Source organism: Rhinichthys klamathensis, unplaced genomic scaffold, assembly GCF_029890125.1.
Source record: "Rhinichthys klamathensis goyatoka isolate OS25496 unplaced genomic scaffold, OSU_Roscu_1.1 h1tg000303l_1, whole genome shotgun sequence".
NCBI lineage: Eukaryota > Metazoa > Chordata > Actinopteri > Cypriniformes > Leuciscidae > Rhinichthys > Rhinichthys klamathensis.
This window is the reverse complement of record NW_026606822.1, coordinates 1,714,847-1,733,366: the sequence shown is the minus strand read 5'-3', so window position 1 is coordinate 1,733,366 and position 18,520 is coordinate 1,714,847. Positions and strand designations below refer to the sequence as shown.

Genomic DNA, 18,520 nt, shown 5'->3' with positions numbered 1-18,520 from the left:
TCGAATGAATATGTCTCATTGTATTGTTCTGGTTTATGGCATTAATAATAAAAAATGTCACGTTGATGACAAATGGGCATGTTTTAAGAAAAATTATATTATATAACACTTTATGATACTAGGGAGGTTCCATATCCATAAAATGTTTTTTTTTTTTTTTACAAAATTTACTACATTTTATACATGATTTTAAACAATAATGTAGGGTTTAATTAATGTAAATTATTTTTAAAAGCATGTATTATTACTATTATTATTAAATAGAATATTGATAGGTCATAAGTGTTTATGAACAATCGTCAAATCGTGTCGTTCCTATAAAATAAAACAACCTTCTGATTTAAATAAATTCTTATGTCATATTAAATAGTAATGATTCATTTATGTAGAATTATCGGACAATAAATACGACTGTTTAAATATTACATGTATACCAGTCTATGATGTATACTAAAAATACGTTTGCATTTTATATTAAAAATTAGATGTAACGAGATAAAGAGAGTGAGAGTTTAAAGGGACTTTTTTCACGCTAATATTTATATCTAATACTGATATATTAATCCTTTTTAAATGCCACAAAACCTGGAGCAACTTTTTTTTTAAATCTACATTTGTGCAAAGTTTTTATTTACCTATAATTAAAATAATAATTAAAAAAGGTACTCTACTACTCCGTAGTCAGAGTAAATGATTGGCAGGTTTGCCAGCCAATGCGACTGTACGCTGGCCTATGACGTGAGTTCCGGTGTACGCTCAGGCCTTGTCCTCGTCCTTGATCAAATCCCACAGCAGCACTTGGCGGACGAAAGACACACATTTGCACGGAAAAATGGTCGCTTACTGGAGACAAGCAGGGCTGAGGTACCATTAACATTAAACAACGTAAAAGCTGTGTAATTTCTATTTTAATTGCTGTACGCTCTGTGGTTCGTGAAGTTATAAAGCTGTTGTTAATTTGGTTTGGCCTTGCTCTATAACGTTACAGCTATGCATTTTACTGTAGTAGTAACGTTAGTGTCATTTTGAATTTGAATCAAAATTCACAAATTCGTAAGAGCAGGTTTTTTTTTGTAGTTATTCTGTAACCTAATATTTGTCTTGATCATTTCAGTTACATCAGGTACTCGGCTATCTGCGCCAGGGTCGTGCGGGCAGCACTGAAGCCACAGATCAGAGTTGAGGCGCTTAAAAACGCAGAAACCAATGTGAAGGTCACTAAAATCAAGACTGCATAATGTGAGTTCCTTATGCCTTTAAACAATTCAAGTGTTTATCTGAACTGTCCTGCTGTTGTATAAATTGATGCATTAACTGACCATTTAGACCTACCTTTTTAGTCCCATGTTTTATGTAAGATTTTTGTTATGATTGATGTTCTTTTCTGTTTTTTTTTGTAGGAGCTGCAATTACACCCTGCAATCCCTACTTCTCCATATACATTCTCTGTCGGATTTACAACAAGACCCGCAGTTATGTTGATTGAATGAAAATAGCTGTATTCTTTTGATAATAAATTATGAGTCTCAAACTAAAACAGTCTTCACTCTGTGTTCTTGGTCTAAAGAGCAAGCATGCATTGGGCAAAATGTGTGCATTACTTTTAATTTATCATGTCAGTTTTGCTTGTTATATGTAAGTAGTACTACTGACAATGTCCACACTTGGCTGTGTGGTAGTTATTTAAAGCTTTAGTAAAATGTTCTCTGCATAAGATGTGGACAGATTTGGCTTATTAATGCTCTTTGTATATAATTAATATTTCAGAGGCTAGGCAAGTATTATTCACTGGCTAGGCAAGGGTATTACAGTATGCATCAGGTTTTATTTTATGTGATAAAAAGCAGCAGGATTTCCAGATATTTAGTATTTTATTAAAATATGTACAGCGTTTGCATTATGTAAAACATCTTAAATTGAATAGTTTGTTGCTTACTGGTAAAAATCTTATTTTTTCTTTCATAAATGAAAACTGATGTGTGCATGACATAATTGACAATGAAAAGGAAAATAAAACTTCTTAGCATTATAAATGAAGTACAATGCAGATACATCAAATATATATAGTTTTATATTAATAACATGCTTTTATTAAAGGATGAGCAAAACTAACAAAAACAGAAATGTAGCCTGTTGAATATTTTTAAAAAATACAGAAGAATTTAAGCGTCTATATAGTATTACACCACACAAATGAAAACCAGTTTTGACTTTTTCACTTAAATGTCTGTAGATTTTCATGATTACAGAACATACAGAAATGGTATTGTGTTCTCCAGTGACAATACAATCAACATTTTGTGTGTATACAGCTTTACAATATACACTACTGTTAGTTTGGGTTCAGTTAATTAATACTTTCTTCAATAAGGATGCATTGAATTGATCAAAGGTGACATTTATAATGTTACAAAAGATTTTAATTTCAAGAAATGCAGTTCTTTTGAAAGTATCAAGGTTTCCACAAAAATATTAAGCAGTACAACTCTTCAACATTGTTAATAAATTCACATTATTACTGTTTACTGTATTTTTGATCAAATAAAGGAGGCCTTGAAGAGCATATGAGACTTTTAACAAATTACAAAAATCTGACCGACCCCAAACCTTTGAACAGTAGTGTACATCTGCTTGAAAAGATATTTAAAAGATTAGAAAATTCTTTTTCATAATTTTCATATCAGAAATATTTCACAGTTTGCTATGTACAGTGGCTCCAAAAAGTATTTGAACACTTGAGGAACAGTGTCATTGAATTACATAAAATATAAAAACAAAAATACATTTCAATAGGTTGTAAATGTTGAAGAGATGTTCAAAACGACACTTTGGACACTGCGATTATCATATTTGAAGTTCAGATGCCCCTTTATCTAATGCAATGCAATTCATAACATCCATTTTAAGGGTATCTTAAGTGTCTAAATACTTTTTGTGGCCACTGAATGATTTCACTCTTGACAGAATCACATCCACTCGTGCCATATTCACTAAAGCCCTCGCGTCATTCGCCGTCAGAAGTTTCAGCGACCGACTCCGTCTTAACCTCTACTCGAGTGCTGTGTACTATTGATGGCAGACCCTCCTCTTCTGTCACTTCATCTTCTGCGTCGTAATCCATATCGGCTGTGGCATCCTGATATTGCTGGTATTCTGAAACCAGATCATTCATGTTGCTCTCCGCCTCTGTGAACTCCAGCTCATCCATGCCCTCCCCCGTGTACCAATGCAGGAAGGCCTTGCGTCGGAACATGACCGAGAACTGCTCCCCTATGCGCTTGAATATCTCCTGGATGGCGGTGTTGTTTCCGATGAATGTGGAGGCCATTTTGAGGCCTCGTGGCGGGATATCACAAACAACGACTTTGACGTTGTGAGGGATCCAATCCACAAAGTAATTGCTGTTCTTCTGCTGAATGGCGAGCATCTGCTCATCAACCTCCTTAGTGGACATGCGACCACGGAAAATGCCCGCCACTGTCAGATAGCGTCCTCGACGCGGGTCGCACGCGGTCATCATGTTACGGGCGTCGAACATCTGCTGGGTGAGCTCGGGCACCGTTAGGGCACTGTATTGTTGGCTACCACGTGCTGTGAGAGGAGCGAAACCAGGCATGAAGAAATGGAGACGCGGGAAGGGCACCATATTGACGGCCAACTTCCGAAGGTCAGCGTTCAGTTGACCTGGGAAGCGGAGGGAGGTGGTGACCCCACTCATGGTGAGGGATACGAGGTGGTTGAGATCTCCATAAGTTGGCGTTGTGAGCTTGAGAGTGCGGAAGCAGATATCATACAGCGCTTCGTTATCAATACAAAACGTCTCATCTGTATTCTCAATCAGCTGGTGAACTGATAGGGTCGCGTTATACGGCTCCACTACAGTATCGGAGACCTTCGGCGAGGGCATTATGCTGAAACTATTCATGATGCGGTCAGGGTACTCCTCTCGGATCTTATTGATAATCAAGGTACCCATTCCCGAACCGGTGCCACCACCTAGAGAGTGGACGAACTGGAACCCCTGCAAGCAGTCGCAGCTCTCCGCTTCATTACGGACACGATCCACAACCTGCTCCACAAGTTCTGCGCCCTCAGTATAGTGACCTTTGGCCCAGTTATTGCCAGCTCCAGAATTTCCTTTATATTTACAGAGAGAAAACAGCACCAGGAATGACATTATCGTGCCAGGTTAAAAATTTGTCTTCTGTCAATCGATTTTAGAGTTTGAGTTAAGTGGTGGTTACTTAAATTGTGATCATATTGTAGATGATCATTGACTCACCGTGTATAAAATTATCCGGTCTGAAGAGCTGTCCTATGTGGCTGCTCCTCACGCTGTCCATAGTGCCTGGCTCCAGGTCCACTAACAATGCTCTTGGAACATATTTGCCACCTGACAGGCAATGACACATCTCAGTCACTGAGAATTTTGTTATAGGAAGTTACTGTGTACCTCGACTGCAAGACTGCCCCACTTACCAGATAAAGACAGCTGAGAATGGTTCTTACAATATAAAACACACCATTTACAGTAATAACAAAAATACATTTAAATGAACACGAGATGCATTGCCTGTGATTGCAAAAAAAAAGAAAAGCAATGCAATACAAAAGAAAATCCCCAAATATAACCCAATACTAGTCTTAATGTTACACACATACTGTATAATATGTTATATAATATCTAGACATTTATTTACCGGTATGCGCTAAAAATGTATGTCATTGCATTTGATTACAAAAAAACTACTTGGTTACTCACGTAACCTCAGTTCCCTGAGTTAGGGAACGAAGTATTGCGTAGCTATACGCAGTGGGAAAACTCCTTTTCCTCGATTCTACTGAACCTTATGTAAAACGCATTTGCAGCTGCACCGCTAGCACATAGAGCGTCTCGCTCGCTCATAGGCTGTGCTGCAGCAACTGCACATCCAATGGCGCGGGCGCCCCTTACGTGCGACCAATGAGATCGCTCCACGTCATCACACGTCAGAGCACCGTCATAGGGGCGAGGCCTAGCCTATATAAGCCCCTGAACTCGCCAAAATAGCAGGTTTATACTGAAGCGACAAATACCCAGTTAAAATAGTGCGGCCGGCTACGCAATACTTCGTTCCCTAACTCAGGGAACTGAGGTTACGTGAGTAACCAAGTAGTTCCCTTTCGAACGGTCACTTCGTATTGCGTAGCTATACGCAGTGGGAACGCTCTGCAAAACGCCGCACTGAATAACTGGTTGCCACTGCAACTCAGGAACCCTGAGCATACAGAACAAGCCATAAACCACTTAATATGTATACACTAGAGCCGACACCGTCAGGTCCAGGTGAATACATCAGAATTTCCGATAGGGTCAAGAATATGAAAATACCACCAGCCTTAGCGGGTTTATAATATAAAGATTTTTACCGGCCAGAAGCGGGTTTATATACATATATATGTGAATGTGGTTATGCACAGAACAAATGATGAAAGACCAGACACTGTGTAGGCCCTAATCATACCGAAAGCACCCCTGCCTGTAGGGAGGGTACTTCCAAATTATAGAATTTCATAAATGTGGACGGCGAGGCCCAACCGGCCGCCTCACAAATGTCTTGGATAGGAAAACCAGACGACCACGCCCACGACGAGGCCATGCCTCTGGTCGAATGGGCTTTAACACCTAAAGGGCAAACCTGACCCGCTGAAGTATAAGCCGTCGAAATGGCCTCCACTATCCATCTAGACAGTCTCTGTTTAGTGACAGGATCCCCTTTGGATCGACCACCAAAGCAGACAAAAAGCTGTTCTGATTGCCTAAACGATGCAGAAGGCTCCAGATAGATTCTCAGCGCCCTGACAGGGCAGAGAAAGTTAACCTCCCCTTCCTCCGTGGAAGGGGGAAGGGCTAACAATGTCACCACCTGTGCTCTGAATGACGTTGAGAGCACTTTGGCCACAAAACCATGCCTGGGCTTGAGGATGACCCTGGAATCACCAGGACCAAACTCCAAACATGCCGGGCTCACAGAAAGAGCCTGCAGATCTCCCACTCGCTTAATAGATGCCAATGCCAACAGGAGAGCAGTCTTCAGCGAGAGAAGTTTAAGATCCACCGACTGGAGTGGTTCAAAAGGTGGACCCTACAAAGCCCCTAGGACCGCAGATAGGTCCCAGGACGGCACAGAAGGAGGTCTGGAGGGGTTAATCCTCCTAGCACCCTTCAAAAATTTCACGACCAGGTCGTTTCTTCCCAGTGGCTGGCCAGCTACCAGAAGATGGTGTGCTGCAATAGCTGCCACATACACCTTGAGTGTGGACGGGGAGCGACCCGCGTCCAACAGCTCCTGTAGGAATGAGAGAACCACAGATATGTCACATGACTCCGGATTCAGACGGTTTTTCGAGCACCAGCCGGAAAAAAAACCCCATTTTGAAGCATAAAGGCACCGAGTCAACGGGGCCCTAGCTTCAGATATAGTATTCAGCACCTTCACAGGAAGGTCCCCGGATACCGGTTCAAGGGCCACACATGTAGGGCCCACAGGTCGGGTCGCGGATGCCACAACGACCCCTTTGTCTGCGTGAGGAGGTCTTTCCTCATCGGGACAGGCCATGGAGCTGCATCCGAAATCTGAACCAGCTCCGGAAACCACGGCTTGGACTTCCAAAGAGGAGCCACCAGAAGGACCGGGCACCTGCACTCCCTGACCCGTTTGATGACTTGTGGAATCATCGAGACAGGGGGAAAAGCATACAGGGGGCGGTTGGGCCAGGCGTGGGCCAATGCATCCCTGTCTTTCGAGAAGAACAGATTGCAATGGGTGTTGTTCTCCGAGGCAAACAGGTCGATTTCGGCCCTGCCAAACTCTTCCCATATCAGACTGACCGTCTGTGGGTTTAGGGACCACTCGCCGAGGGGAGTGTTGTCCCGTGAGAGCATATCCGCGCCCAGATTCTGGACGCCCAGGATATGTGTAGCCCTCAGAGAGCTCAGATTTCTCTGTGCCCACAAGAGGAGATCCCTCGCCATAGCATGCAGGCCACCTGACCTGACGCCCCCTTGGCGATTTATGTAGGCCACCACTGACATGTTGTCTGTGCGGACTAAGATGTGATGACCTTTGAGGCTCGATAGAAAAGCATTCAGGGCCAGACCAACTGCTTTCATTTCCAGACAGTTGATGTGTAAGCTCTGTTCCGCGCTCGACCAGAGGCCAGAAGCAGGCATGCCCTCGTGTAATGCCCCCCAACCCAGGTTGGATGCATCCGTAAAGACCACTTTCCTTCTGGAAATTGTCCCCATTATCACACCCTCTTGGTACCAGCCCTGAGCCCGCCAGGGAACCAGGGTCCTTAAACAACCGTGATTCACTCTGATGCGTAGGCTGCCTGACTGCCATGCATACGTTGGCACCCGGCGTTTCAGCCAGTGCTGCAGAGGGCGCATGCGCAGCAGTCCCATGCGGAGCACTGGTGATGCTGCTGCCATAAGACCCAGTAGTTTCTGAAATTTCTTCAGAGGCGCGCACTCTCGCTCTCTGAACGAGGATGCCAGCGCACGCACTGAGAGCGCGCGCTCTGGTGTGAGCCGCGCTCTCAATGACACCGAGTCTAAAACTATGCCCAGAAAGATCACACTCTGATAGGGTGATAGTTTGCTCTTTGAAACATTGATCGTGAGACCCAAGCATTCCAAATGGCCGAGAATCAGATTTCTGTGAGCTATCAGTTCGCCTCTCGACTGCGCTAGCACCAGCCAGTCGTCGAGGTAATTCAGTACGCGCACTCCTATCTGTCTCAGAGGAGAGAGCGCTGCATCCACACACTTCGTGAAAGTGCGGGGTGCCAGAGACAGACCGAACGGCAGAACTGTGTACTGATAAGCCTGTCCCTCGATGGCGAATCTCAAGAATGGCCTGTGACGAGGGTTTATTTGAATATGAAAGTAAGCATCTTTCAGATCCATCGTAACAAACCAATCCCCCGGGCGAATTTGCGCGAGGATCTGTTTGATAGTTAACATTTTGAAACATTTTGAAGGGACGTCGCACGAGCGCCTTGTTCAAATGTCTCAAATCTAGTATGGGTCTGAGACCGCTGTCTTTCTTCGGAACTAGAAAATAACGGCTGTAAAAACCCGTGTGCTTTAGCGCAGGGGGGACTAAATCTATCGCCCCTTTTGCTAATAATTTCTGCACTTCGGTGCGAAGCACGTGACCCACGTCGCTTCTCACCGAGGTCTCGACAACCGCCTGAAACTTTGGGGGTCTGCGAGCGAATTGGAGCGAGTAGCCTCGCTTTATAATGTTTATGACCCAACTCGACACACCGGGGATAGCTTGCCAGGCTAGAACCCGTGTGGCTAGGGACTGACACACTGAAAGGGGGGAGCCACCTAACGTAGGGGGATCTGAAACCCTTATAATGTAAATTTTGTCTTCATCCCTGGCGAGAGGTAGCCGAGTCCGCAGAGAGGAGATGGGCATGCTCTCACAGGCCGCACATCCGCCGGAGGAGAAGGCCTTCTCTGCGTGGTTGAGTCCCAGGCATGAAATGCATCGTGCGTGGTGATCGGCCTCGTGCAGCTTGCGTGCGCACGTGGCGCAGTTACGAGACATCTCGTCGTGTAGAAACAAAAAGGATATCGCCGGATAGCCACAGGTGAGACGGCGTCAGGAGACGAACGGCTGAGAAGACGTGATCTGCTGAAATAATGCTCGCTCAAGCTGAAGGGCTTGTTCGACGGCGAAGGCTCAGTGAAACAGTCAGAGACATACAGTTTGTCGCTGAAGGAGTAAAATCTGCTATTTTGGCGAGTTCAGGGGCTTATATGGGCTAGGCCTCGCCCCTATGACGGGCTCTGACGTGTGATGACATGGAGCGATCTCATTGGTCGCACGTCAGGGGCGCCCGCGCCATTGGATGTGCAGTTGCTGCAGCACAGCCTATGAGTGAGCGAGACGCTCTATGTGCTAGCTGTGCAGCTGCAAATGCGTTTTACATAAGGTTCAGTAGAATCGAGGAAAAGGAGTTTTCCCACTGCGTATAGCTACGCAATACGAAGTGACCGTTCGAAAGGAAACTTTTAGTATCCACTGAATAAAAACAGAGAACATGTAGGCCTGGTTTCACAGAGAGGGCTTAGATTAAGCCAGGATTAGACTTTAGTTTAATTCGGGCATTTAAGTAGCTTTTACAAATGTGCCTTATGGGAAAACAAAACATTACTGGTGTGCATCTTCAAACAAAACAATGGCACAGACATATTTTAAGATAATATGGTAATGTACATACCGTGTGCTTCATTGAAGTACACATTGATCCTCTGCAGCTGAAGGTCCATGTCGCCCTCATATGTTCCTGTTCTGTTAATACCATGTTCTTCACTGATCACCTCCCAGAACTGCGAACACATTAAAAAAATTTTTTAGCTTAGTCATATTTTCTCCCATTTATTACATTTTGACCTGATCAAACTGATATCTTCAGGACTGAAGGAAACCTTAGATAAAAAAAAACAAAAAAAAAAACAGTCAAGACATTCAACAACTGACTTGTGTTGAGTTTAAATGACTTGCACTTGTTCTTCCGGATGCCATTTTTTTTAAACTACAATTCTATCACTCTGAAATTCACAGGCCAGTTCTATGATAAAGAAGGCCTAGCCCGTCAGAGGAGGCTCTGTCTCTTATCTTACAGTAGACCACACTAGGGTGAACACCCTATGACCTCACCGCACGTATTATAACTTCAAATATTTATTCAGTTTAAAAATACATTTTAGTAGTACAAAAATGTTTTTGCTATAGCTTATAACTAAAGCCATTGTTGCAATATTTAGTAAACTTGTTCAAAATGACAGTAAACTCCAAAAAAATTACAATAATAATAAAATAATTGTATGAGAAAAACAAACTGATAAATAAACTACAAATACATACTTATAATAAAGAAATGCATGCTCAATTTTCTGTTAATCATGCATAAGATTATCTTGCTTGAATCAAGTTAAGTTGAAGATGGTAAAGCAGCTACTAATCATAAAAGTATACACAAAAATACATATTTTGAGCCATCGCACCTTAGAGCCGATCTGATTCCCACACTGTCCGATCTGTAGATGAACAATCTCACGCATAATGATGAATAAGGCAAGCTGAAAGAGCAGGAATAGCCTTGACCGTGAGTCTGAGGTGCCCACTGTGTGTGTAATACCAGTGATGACATCATTAAGAGGGAGTCACCCATATGCCACACACACGATGCCACATAACGTACTTGTCATTGTGATATTGAATTAGCAAACCAGCAGAAGAGACTGTTGGTTTTCAGTGAAGAACAACAACTATGTTGTAGGGTCAAAGTTTAACACACTATGAATGACCAAATACTTATGTATTTATTAAGTATTTAAGGATAGTTTAAACATTTTAATATGTAAAATGCAGGGTGCAAAGTCCTATCATCATGAGCTTCGATCAGTCACTGTCTCTGGTGTTTAATGATAAGACTCTTACGAGCCCTATCAGTCGCAATGCAGTGACAGACCGTCAGAGAGACAGCCAGACAGACCACATGCTCATTGTCTCAGTGTTTCCTGCCAAAAGAGTTACAGTTTATATATGTTGAAGTTGGCATTTCTGCACAGTATATATTTTTTATTGGTCTGGAATTGTAATTTTGGAGGCCAGCATACATGCAGATTTATATTTTACCAACAGATGCCACTGTTGTGCACAAAGTAGTAGTAATTTTATTTTTTTTGCCCCTACATTTAAACATTTAAGCATTTGAACTCAGTAATTCATCTTTAAATCATTAATTAAGAAGATTCTTGACTGTCAAGGTCCAAACAACCATAAATAATATAAGTTAAGTTAAACCACAAGTACTTAGTTCAAAAGACTCAGTCAAAGGAAAGTGTGAAGCGAAGGCACTGTTGTAGATAATGTCAATTCATGAGGCATGTTGTAGGACAGATTAAGAACAGAAGGCAAGCTATTGTGCGAGTTATTCAACCTTCCAAGAAACAGGAGAGCGGTCATTTATTAAGCAAAGTGCTGTGGAGTTTGTACAAACTGTGTCTGATCTGCAGTTACAATGAGGTCTTTCATCATTTCAAGTCATTTTATTAGTAAGGGAAATCAAACAGAAAGAGCAACAAGAGGGGGAATGAGAGAAAGCAAACGATAAAGGACAAGAGAGTCAGATTCACCTTTATATATTCAGTCTCTTATTCAGACTATTTCATTCCACATGTGACATCTGTCTAAACTTTTGGATTCATAACATGACACAACGTATAAAACATAAAACATTCTGCTCTGTACTCTGTCACACACACACACACACACACACACACACACACACACACACACACACACACACACACACACACACACACACACACACACACACACACACACACACACACACACACACGTTTGTACTCAGTCTGAACGAGTATGATGCTTCTTTTTATGATGTTTTCTGTCAAGTTCGTCATGAACTTGCATGATGGTGTACAATAGCGCCACCTACAGGATATTATTATTACAACTTATTTTTCGCACCCTCTTCATACAGGATGTTTACTGAGTCATGTTATCTATCTATCTATCTATCTATCTATCTATCTATCTATCTATCTATCTATCTATCTATCTATCTATCTATCTATCTATCTATCTATCGTTTGTGATAACAATTTACATTATAAAACAATATGAAATAGAATAGCCTACAATAAAATAGATTATAACAAATTAAATATATATACAGTATATTAATAATAACAATCATATAATACAATTCTAAATAGATAAAGGGAATAAATTGTTTACAAAACTGTAAAATTGTGATAGCATTTTTCCAAGTGACGTCACTGAGTGACCTTTTTTTTATTGACAATGAACAACAACATTATACAACAAGAATAACAACCAAGATAATATTACCGCCAGGCAGGGGGGAATAATTGAAATAAATACTGGGCTACGTTTCACTCAATAAGTGTAAGTTCTATTAGAAATTTATATAAATATTTATTTATATATTCACGGAATTTAATCACAATTATTATATCATGTAATTAATTAAAAAAAAGTTTTTCCATCTCCCTTAAAATAATCTGTGAAGCCACAAATATTTAAACAACGTCACGGAGTGAGTGACTCCCCCTGCTGCTCGTGAAAATGTAACGCTGTGCAAAAGTTACGGCAGAGAGAACTGATCTCAGATCAGCACGCGAGAGCTCCGGCGGACAAGGAGGGACTTGGAGCGGGGTCCAGAAACAGTAGAGCAAGAATAACAAACAGTGAAAAGTACGCTATGCGTGTCAGGTCAAAGTTCACTCCTGTCCACTCGTAAATATCAGAACCTAAGGGAAAATCCGATGAGGCTAAATGACACCTTTGGAAAGCCTGAGCGATAAGGCTGTAAGGGAATAGCGAGCCTTCTCTCCACCTGACCTGGATATCCATCATCATCATCATCATCATCATGGTGTTCTTATCCTACAAGACTATTCCATTCGGATGTTAATCACCTCACGGTTCGATCCCAGCATTGGCCATGGGGATGTGTCACAGCTTCAGATCTAGGTTATCACATTCGACCATCACATACACCGGCGGACGGACCGGTGCGAACCCCGGGATAGATGCCGAGTCCGGCCACTCGGACAGTTGTGACCCGCAGCTCCGGGAACGGCGGCGAGAGGAGGAGAGGGCGCGGGTCAAAGCGGAGAATAAACGGAGTCGAAACATTGACAAGAGCCTGAAAGCGGAGAAGAGAGAGTACAAGCAAACGCACAGGCTGCTGTTATTAGGTAAGAGACGAGTTTCTGGGGTGGTGCGACTACTTTATCTGCGGGCAGTCGAGGTAAATAAGAGCAGCCACAAGCTGATGATGATGATGCAGCTAACGCAAAGTTTGTGGCTGGCCCCTTAAAAACACGTTACCGTGGTAACCGTCATTTTAACCTTAATACTGTAGTAGTAGTTTTATAAGCATTGGCGATATTAGTGGCGTGATTTTTGTGTGTCTAAAACAAAATTAGCACAAGATAAAAACTAGTTTTAAATGCATCAAAGTTGGGATTTTGGCCTGTATCACTTTAGGGAGTTGACCTTCTCCACTGTAACAAATAGCCTAATAAACCATTCGATAATTTTTTAATATTGTAAAAAATTATATGATCAATAAGTTATGATAACATGTTTTTACATTACTTTAACTCATCAAAATAAGTTAAGCAATTTTCAACTTTTTTTATAAGCAACATACTAGATTCAACTATTTTTTAAAGCCAGTTTAATGTCATTTAAGTTGAAATTAAGTTGATTGTACTTAAAAAATTCGTCCCACTTTATATTAAGTGGCTTTAAATACTTACATCGAAAAATAAGTACAATGTACTTATTGTGTTCAGGTTGTATTGTAAAACACTTTCACTGCTATTGAGGTGTGATACGGGTAATAGGGACAGGTGTGTGGTATGGGTGGGTTTAAGGGTGGGTTAAGGTGTAAGGGAAGGGTCAACAGTGTAATTACAAATGTAATTACAGAAAGTATTTTCAAAATATAAGTATAATGTAAAAACATGTATGTACACAATAAGTCCATTGTATCAAAGTATTAATTTCAATGTAAGTATATAAGCCACTTAATATAAAGTGGGACCAAAAAATGTAAGACAACAACAAATTTTTTTTTTACAGTGTATGTAATCTGTTAATTGATATTTAATTTATGGCATTATATGTATTTTAAAATGATAAAAAAATATTAAATTTACTTTACTCAGTCACATTTCCTATTTTTTCTCTCATTTAGACCTAATACAAAGTACATATTTTTGCAGGGCAATGCATCGTGACTAAAAAGACTATTTTGAGTTAAATAGTATACAAGCATCTATGGAGAGCATGTGGCCTGCTGTTGATTACCGGAGAATAAAAATTTTAAAAACAGAAAATGCATTTACAGTAATACACTTATGGATATGCAGATGCAATCTAGGCAAGGCAGAGGGTTTAAAAGCAGAAACGTGAAGCTTTTATTTGTATTCCATCACTTACATTGATTCTTCAGTTTATAATGTTGTCTAAATCGTAGTTTTGATTTTGATAGGTGGAGGAATTAATTCTGTAATTCTTATGGGTGGAGTTTAATCCAAGTCAAGTGTTTTATGAAGTTACTCCTTGTCCCGCTCCTTCTGTCTCCTGTTTTATGAAGACATGCGCAAATAACCAGAATTTTTTTAAAAGCAAAATTAATCTTCATACTATCCATCCTAATTAGTATGCAATATTAGAATGATGTTAGAATTAGTTTGTCACAGTCATAGAATGCAAAATAATGCTAAAGGTATCCAGATAATATACTATTTTAGTGGAATTCACAATTTGTTGCCCATAACCTTTTATGCATTAGAAGAGGAGTTGTTTGTGGTATCTATCTATTAAGTGTTCAAAAATAGCGTCAAACCATGTGAAAATTTGTTTCTCTGTCCATGCAAAGTGTCGGTTGTTTTGTGGTATTCTGGTGGATACTGGTCACCCTTGTTTTTGGATTTTCACTGAATAATGCATATTAATTGACCACTATTCTGAATATGTTCTCTAAAATATATATAGTGCAAAACGAGCATTTAAAGTCATTTTGAGTTTCATCCGGACTGAGCACTTTAACCCGGATTAAACCTGGTTCTGTGATTGTCATGAACTGTCATAACAGTGAAAACATCTGGTCAAGATCTAATCTGTGGCAGCTAAACTGGCCCTACTTGTTGTGTGTGTGTGTGTGTGTGTGTGTGTGTGTGTGTGTGTGTGTGTGTGTGTGTGTGTGTGTGTGTGTGTGTGTGTGTGTGTGTGTGTGTGCGTGTGTGCAAAGAGTAAAATAATTAGTAACAAGAGTCAATTAGAGTATGTCTAAAAAAATGCAATAATCTTTTTGCAGAACATACTGGTTCATCTAGACAATCTGCTGATTCAAGTCTAAAATTGTATAAAGGTGAAGTGAAAATGTTTTCCGAAGACCATTTTATTTTCTGAAACTGCAGTGCTATTCTTGTGGCATATACATTCTGCAGTAGTCGCATGGCTTAACTTCCTCTTTGGATAAAAACTAAGTCCCACCGAATATCTTCTGTAAACCAAAAGATGCAATGTATTTATGCCCATCCGACTGGAATACATGTTGATATAATATTTAAAGGTGTGTTATGAATCCCAAGAAATTCCTAGCATCAATGCCTTATTTTTTCTCAAACTCGTTGAATTCTTGGATTTCCCCCCTTGGCTTTACTTACTGGAGGTGTAAACAGCGTTAGAGCAGCCATGCACGGTATGATAAAGTAGTATTACACAAGGCCTCATATGCGCCGCTACCTTTATGAGAGCTGTTCTTCTTTTTATTAACAAGTTACACAAGAAAAGGAGGGCAGCCTGACGACACAAACGAAGAAACTGTTAAGCTCTGTGACCAAAATACTCTAGTCATGCGGGCGCTCGGTTCAAAAACAGATGACACACACATACAAAGCTGATTGTTGCAACCTTAGAATGTTGGAAAACGATCTGTGTGTTTGTGTTTTATTGGGCTTGGCTGGTAGTGTTTGTGTGATATTGTGTGCTCGTCTAAAAAGGAAGTGCGGTTATGAAGTGTGTCAATAGAATGCCTTCTTTCTGCTTTTGGGCTTTAATAATAATTTGTCGTTTTAATGCAGAATCAACCTCAATGACATTTTTTGTAGCTTAACTCTTTTGATGTGGCCGCTTTTGACTGCTGCCTCTTGTTGAAGCTGGAACTCACTGCTCACAGCTGCAAGCCCAAGAGTAATATCTTAGTTTAAGCGATTGCATGGTGTTATTTCTCACTTAAACAGAATCACATCCTCTCATGAAGGATGAAATAGAAAAAACATTCAACACATACCGCATACAGTTTTTAATAGAGTCTGTGGCTGTTAACCTCTGGCTACAAACAACTAAATTAAGCCAAATCGTCCGTAATGCATGCCGAAACTTTATCACCGCTAGTTTTTGCTCCAGTCTCAGTGGATCTTAAAATCTTGAGGAGGGCATGCAGTTCTTAATATAACAATACAAGGAGAAGGCGACTAATTCCAAGAATTACCTCTTTCTTTGAAAGGGACTGTCTTATGTAATGTGACATAACACTGAGTTAAAGGTTTGACTGTATTAAACCTCATTGTGTGTAACAGTGCTATACCGCTTAATGTCCAATGAAAAAACGGGCTAAAACAACCCATAGAAAATTAAAGGAGGGACTAGAACATCAGAGACTTCTGGGAGACCTGCAAACACTACTTATTTTTTCTTTAAAAAGAGTAAGAATTTTTTAAAATATTGAGTAAGCAAAACATTTTAATACATATATAATAAAATATAATAAATAATACAATTAATTCATTAATAATAAATAAGTAATTTTGAGACAAATGAGACGAAGAAAAACATTTATTTTACACAATACAATTCTCTGAAAGGAAAGCAGAATGTAGGGATGCACGATATATCGGCCACCATATCATTTTTAATGTTATCGTTATCGGCCTGATAAGAAAATTTGGCCAATATATTAAAGCCGACACATAATGGATTATTATCTTCAGCTGAGACGCTTCAGATGTGCACTGTTCAACATGATGGTTTTGAATTGCTTGAAATATGATTGAAATCACTTCAAAAAGGAAAATACAGTTCAGAGCAACATGTGCAGCGCAAGTCTGTAATATCGGCTACATTAAATGATCATGAGATGAGAACATTATAATTGTGTTTGGGACATGGTTTTTAATGGTGAGACTTTTGTTTTTGGAATCAGGCTCTCAAAATTATATAAAACTTTGGATTTAGATTTATGGGCCAATTTAACGGTTATCGGCTTTCAAATATAAAGAATTATCGGTCATTGGTATACTATCGGCCAAAAATGTTCATATCGGTGCATCTCTACTATTGACAAAGCTGTTGGAGCCAGAATTAAAATTGTTGTTTTTGCACCACAGCTCAGTTTCTTTCTTTCTTTCTTTCTTTCTTTCTTTCTTTCTTTCTTTCTTTCTTTCTTTCTTTCTTTCTTTCTTTCTTTCTTTCTTTCTTTCTTTCTTTCTTTCTTTCTTTCTTTCTTTCTTTCTTTCTTTCTTCTATTCTTGTATAGCACAGTTTAATACAACACAGGTTGCTTAAAGGGCTTTACAATCACAAACGACATCAATACATAAAGAAGAGGAAAAGAAAAAGAAAAAAATATTTAAAGAAAATAAATAGAAAACAATACATAAAACAGACACAGTTGCATTCGAATCCCCTTCAAGGAATCGTTTAACGGATGTGATTTTAACCTCAGTTTGAAAGTAGATAGTATGTCAGAGCAAATGTGGCCACAGAAATATTTTTATTTTTTATTTTTATTATATTTGAAATTCTTTTTACAAAGACGATACAAAGCACTGCATTGAATACATTAACAACAACAACAAGAACAAGACAAAAAAAAAAAAAGATTCATCAACAAGTAAGAAAAAAATTTACATAGTTCTTAAGAAACGTATTGTTCTTGCTGTTATCGATGAGTTTAAGAGATTTAACTATAATGGAAATCTCAGTAATAAAGACATCAAATCTAGGCAAAGTCTTGAGAAATTTGTTTTTGTGAATAAAAAATTTGCAGTGCAACACAAAGAAATTAACAACATTATCAATGGCATAGTCACTCCCAGAAAAATAAAAAATATATATCTTTCAATGAAAAGTTTAAATCACATTTGATAAAATAAGAAAGATAACAACCCAAGCGCTCCCAAAGAGGCTTAACCAGATTGCAGTGGTAGAATAAATGAAGGAAAGTTTCTTTCTCAACCTTACAAAATACACACAGGTCAGAGATATCAACAAAAGAGGCAATTTGTGAGTTGGTTGGGTAAACATTATGAAGAATCTTAAAGTGAACCTCTCTAATTTTATTGGACATAAAATATTTCTCTGGGAGTAACCACGCCCTCTTCCATTGAATACTGTCAAAAAAATTATTCCAGAAAAATTTACATCGAGGGGATGTGTAAACTGTGTAATGTAACAATAGCTTTATAAGTTTACCATTACATTTTTTATCAATAAAGCTAACTGCATCCAATAAAAGTTTGGGCATAATTGTTTTTCTCTCATTAAAGAAAAGGTGTGTTTTAAATAAATGCATAACTCGGAGACAAAGCTTTGATGACAGAATTGAAAGTTCTGGCAGGCAGAGGAAAATTATAAAGTCATAAATTCTTCATATTCCAGTATACTGCCATCATTTTTAAATGAATCCAAAACAAAAACAATACCTCTATCATACCACTTATCAATAAAAAATGATTTGTTTCGGATTAAAATGTTCAAATTATTCCACAGAATTTCCTTATGGGGAGAAAAATTGTGCACATAACACAATTTCCAAGCAAGTAAAGCCTGTTGGTGAAATTTTGAGAGAGAAATCAGTAATTTAGAAGGGACGAAATTACATTTTA

General features: G+C 39.5%; 3 protein-coding genes across 4 annotated transcripts in view; 2 read left to right on the top strand and 1 right to left on the bottom strand.

The window, feature by feature from the left end:
- Positions 1–718: 718 nt before the first annotated feature.
- On the top strand, positions 719–1,537 carry atp5f1e (ATP synthase F1 subunit epsilon). The gene is made up of 3 exons (XM_056270491.1): positions 719–864; positions 1,115–1,239; positions 1,401–1,537. Exons 1-2 carry the CDS (start codon positions 833–835, stop codon positions 1,236–1,238), a joined length of 156 nt encoding a protein of 51 aa, XP_056126466.1. The 5' UTR covers positions 719–832; the 3' UTR covers position 1,239; positions 1,401–1,537.
- Positions 1,538–2,689: 1,152 nt separating this feature from the next.
- tubb1 (tubulin, beta 1 class VI) lies at positions 2,690–10,227 on the bottom strand. Its single transcript, XM_056270525.1, has 4 exons — positions 10,067–10,227; positions 9,280–9,388; positions 4,283–4,393; positions 2,690–4,137 (listed from the first exon to the last, which is right to left on the bottom strand). Exons 1-4 carry the CDS (start codon positions 10,121–10,123, stop codon positions 3,005–3,007), a joined length of 1,410 nt encoding a protein of 469 aa, XP_056126500.1. The 5' UTR covers positions 10,124–10,227; the 3' UTR covers positions 2,690–3,004.
- Positions 10,228–12,213: 1,986 nt separating this feature from the next.
- gnas (GNAS complex locus) overlaps positions 12,214–18,520 on the top strand; it is a 37,915-nt gene continuing 31,608 nt past the window's right edge. The window contains exon 1 of one of the 2 annotated variants that reach the window (XM_056270379.1): positions 12,214–12,814. In XM_056270379.1, the coding sequence (XP_056126354.1) occupies positions 12,559–12,814 (256 nt within the window). In that variant the 5' untranslated portion in view covers positions 12,214–12,558. The remainder of the gene's footprint in view (positions 12,815–18,520) is intronic. The other variant, XM_056270380.1, reaches the window with a different exon arrangement.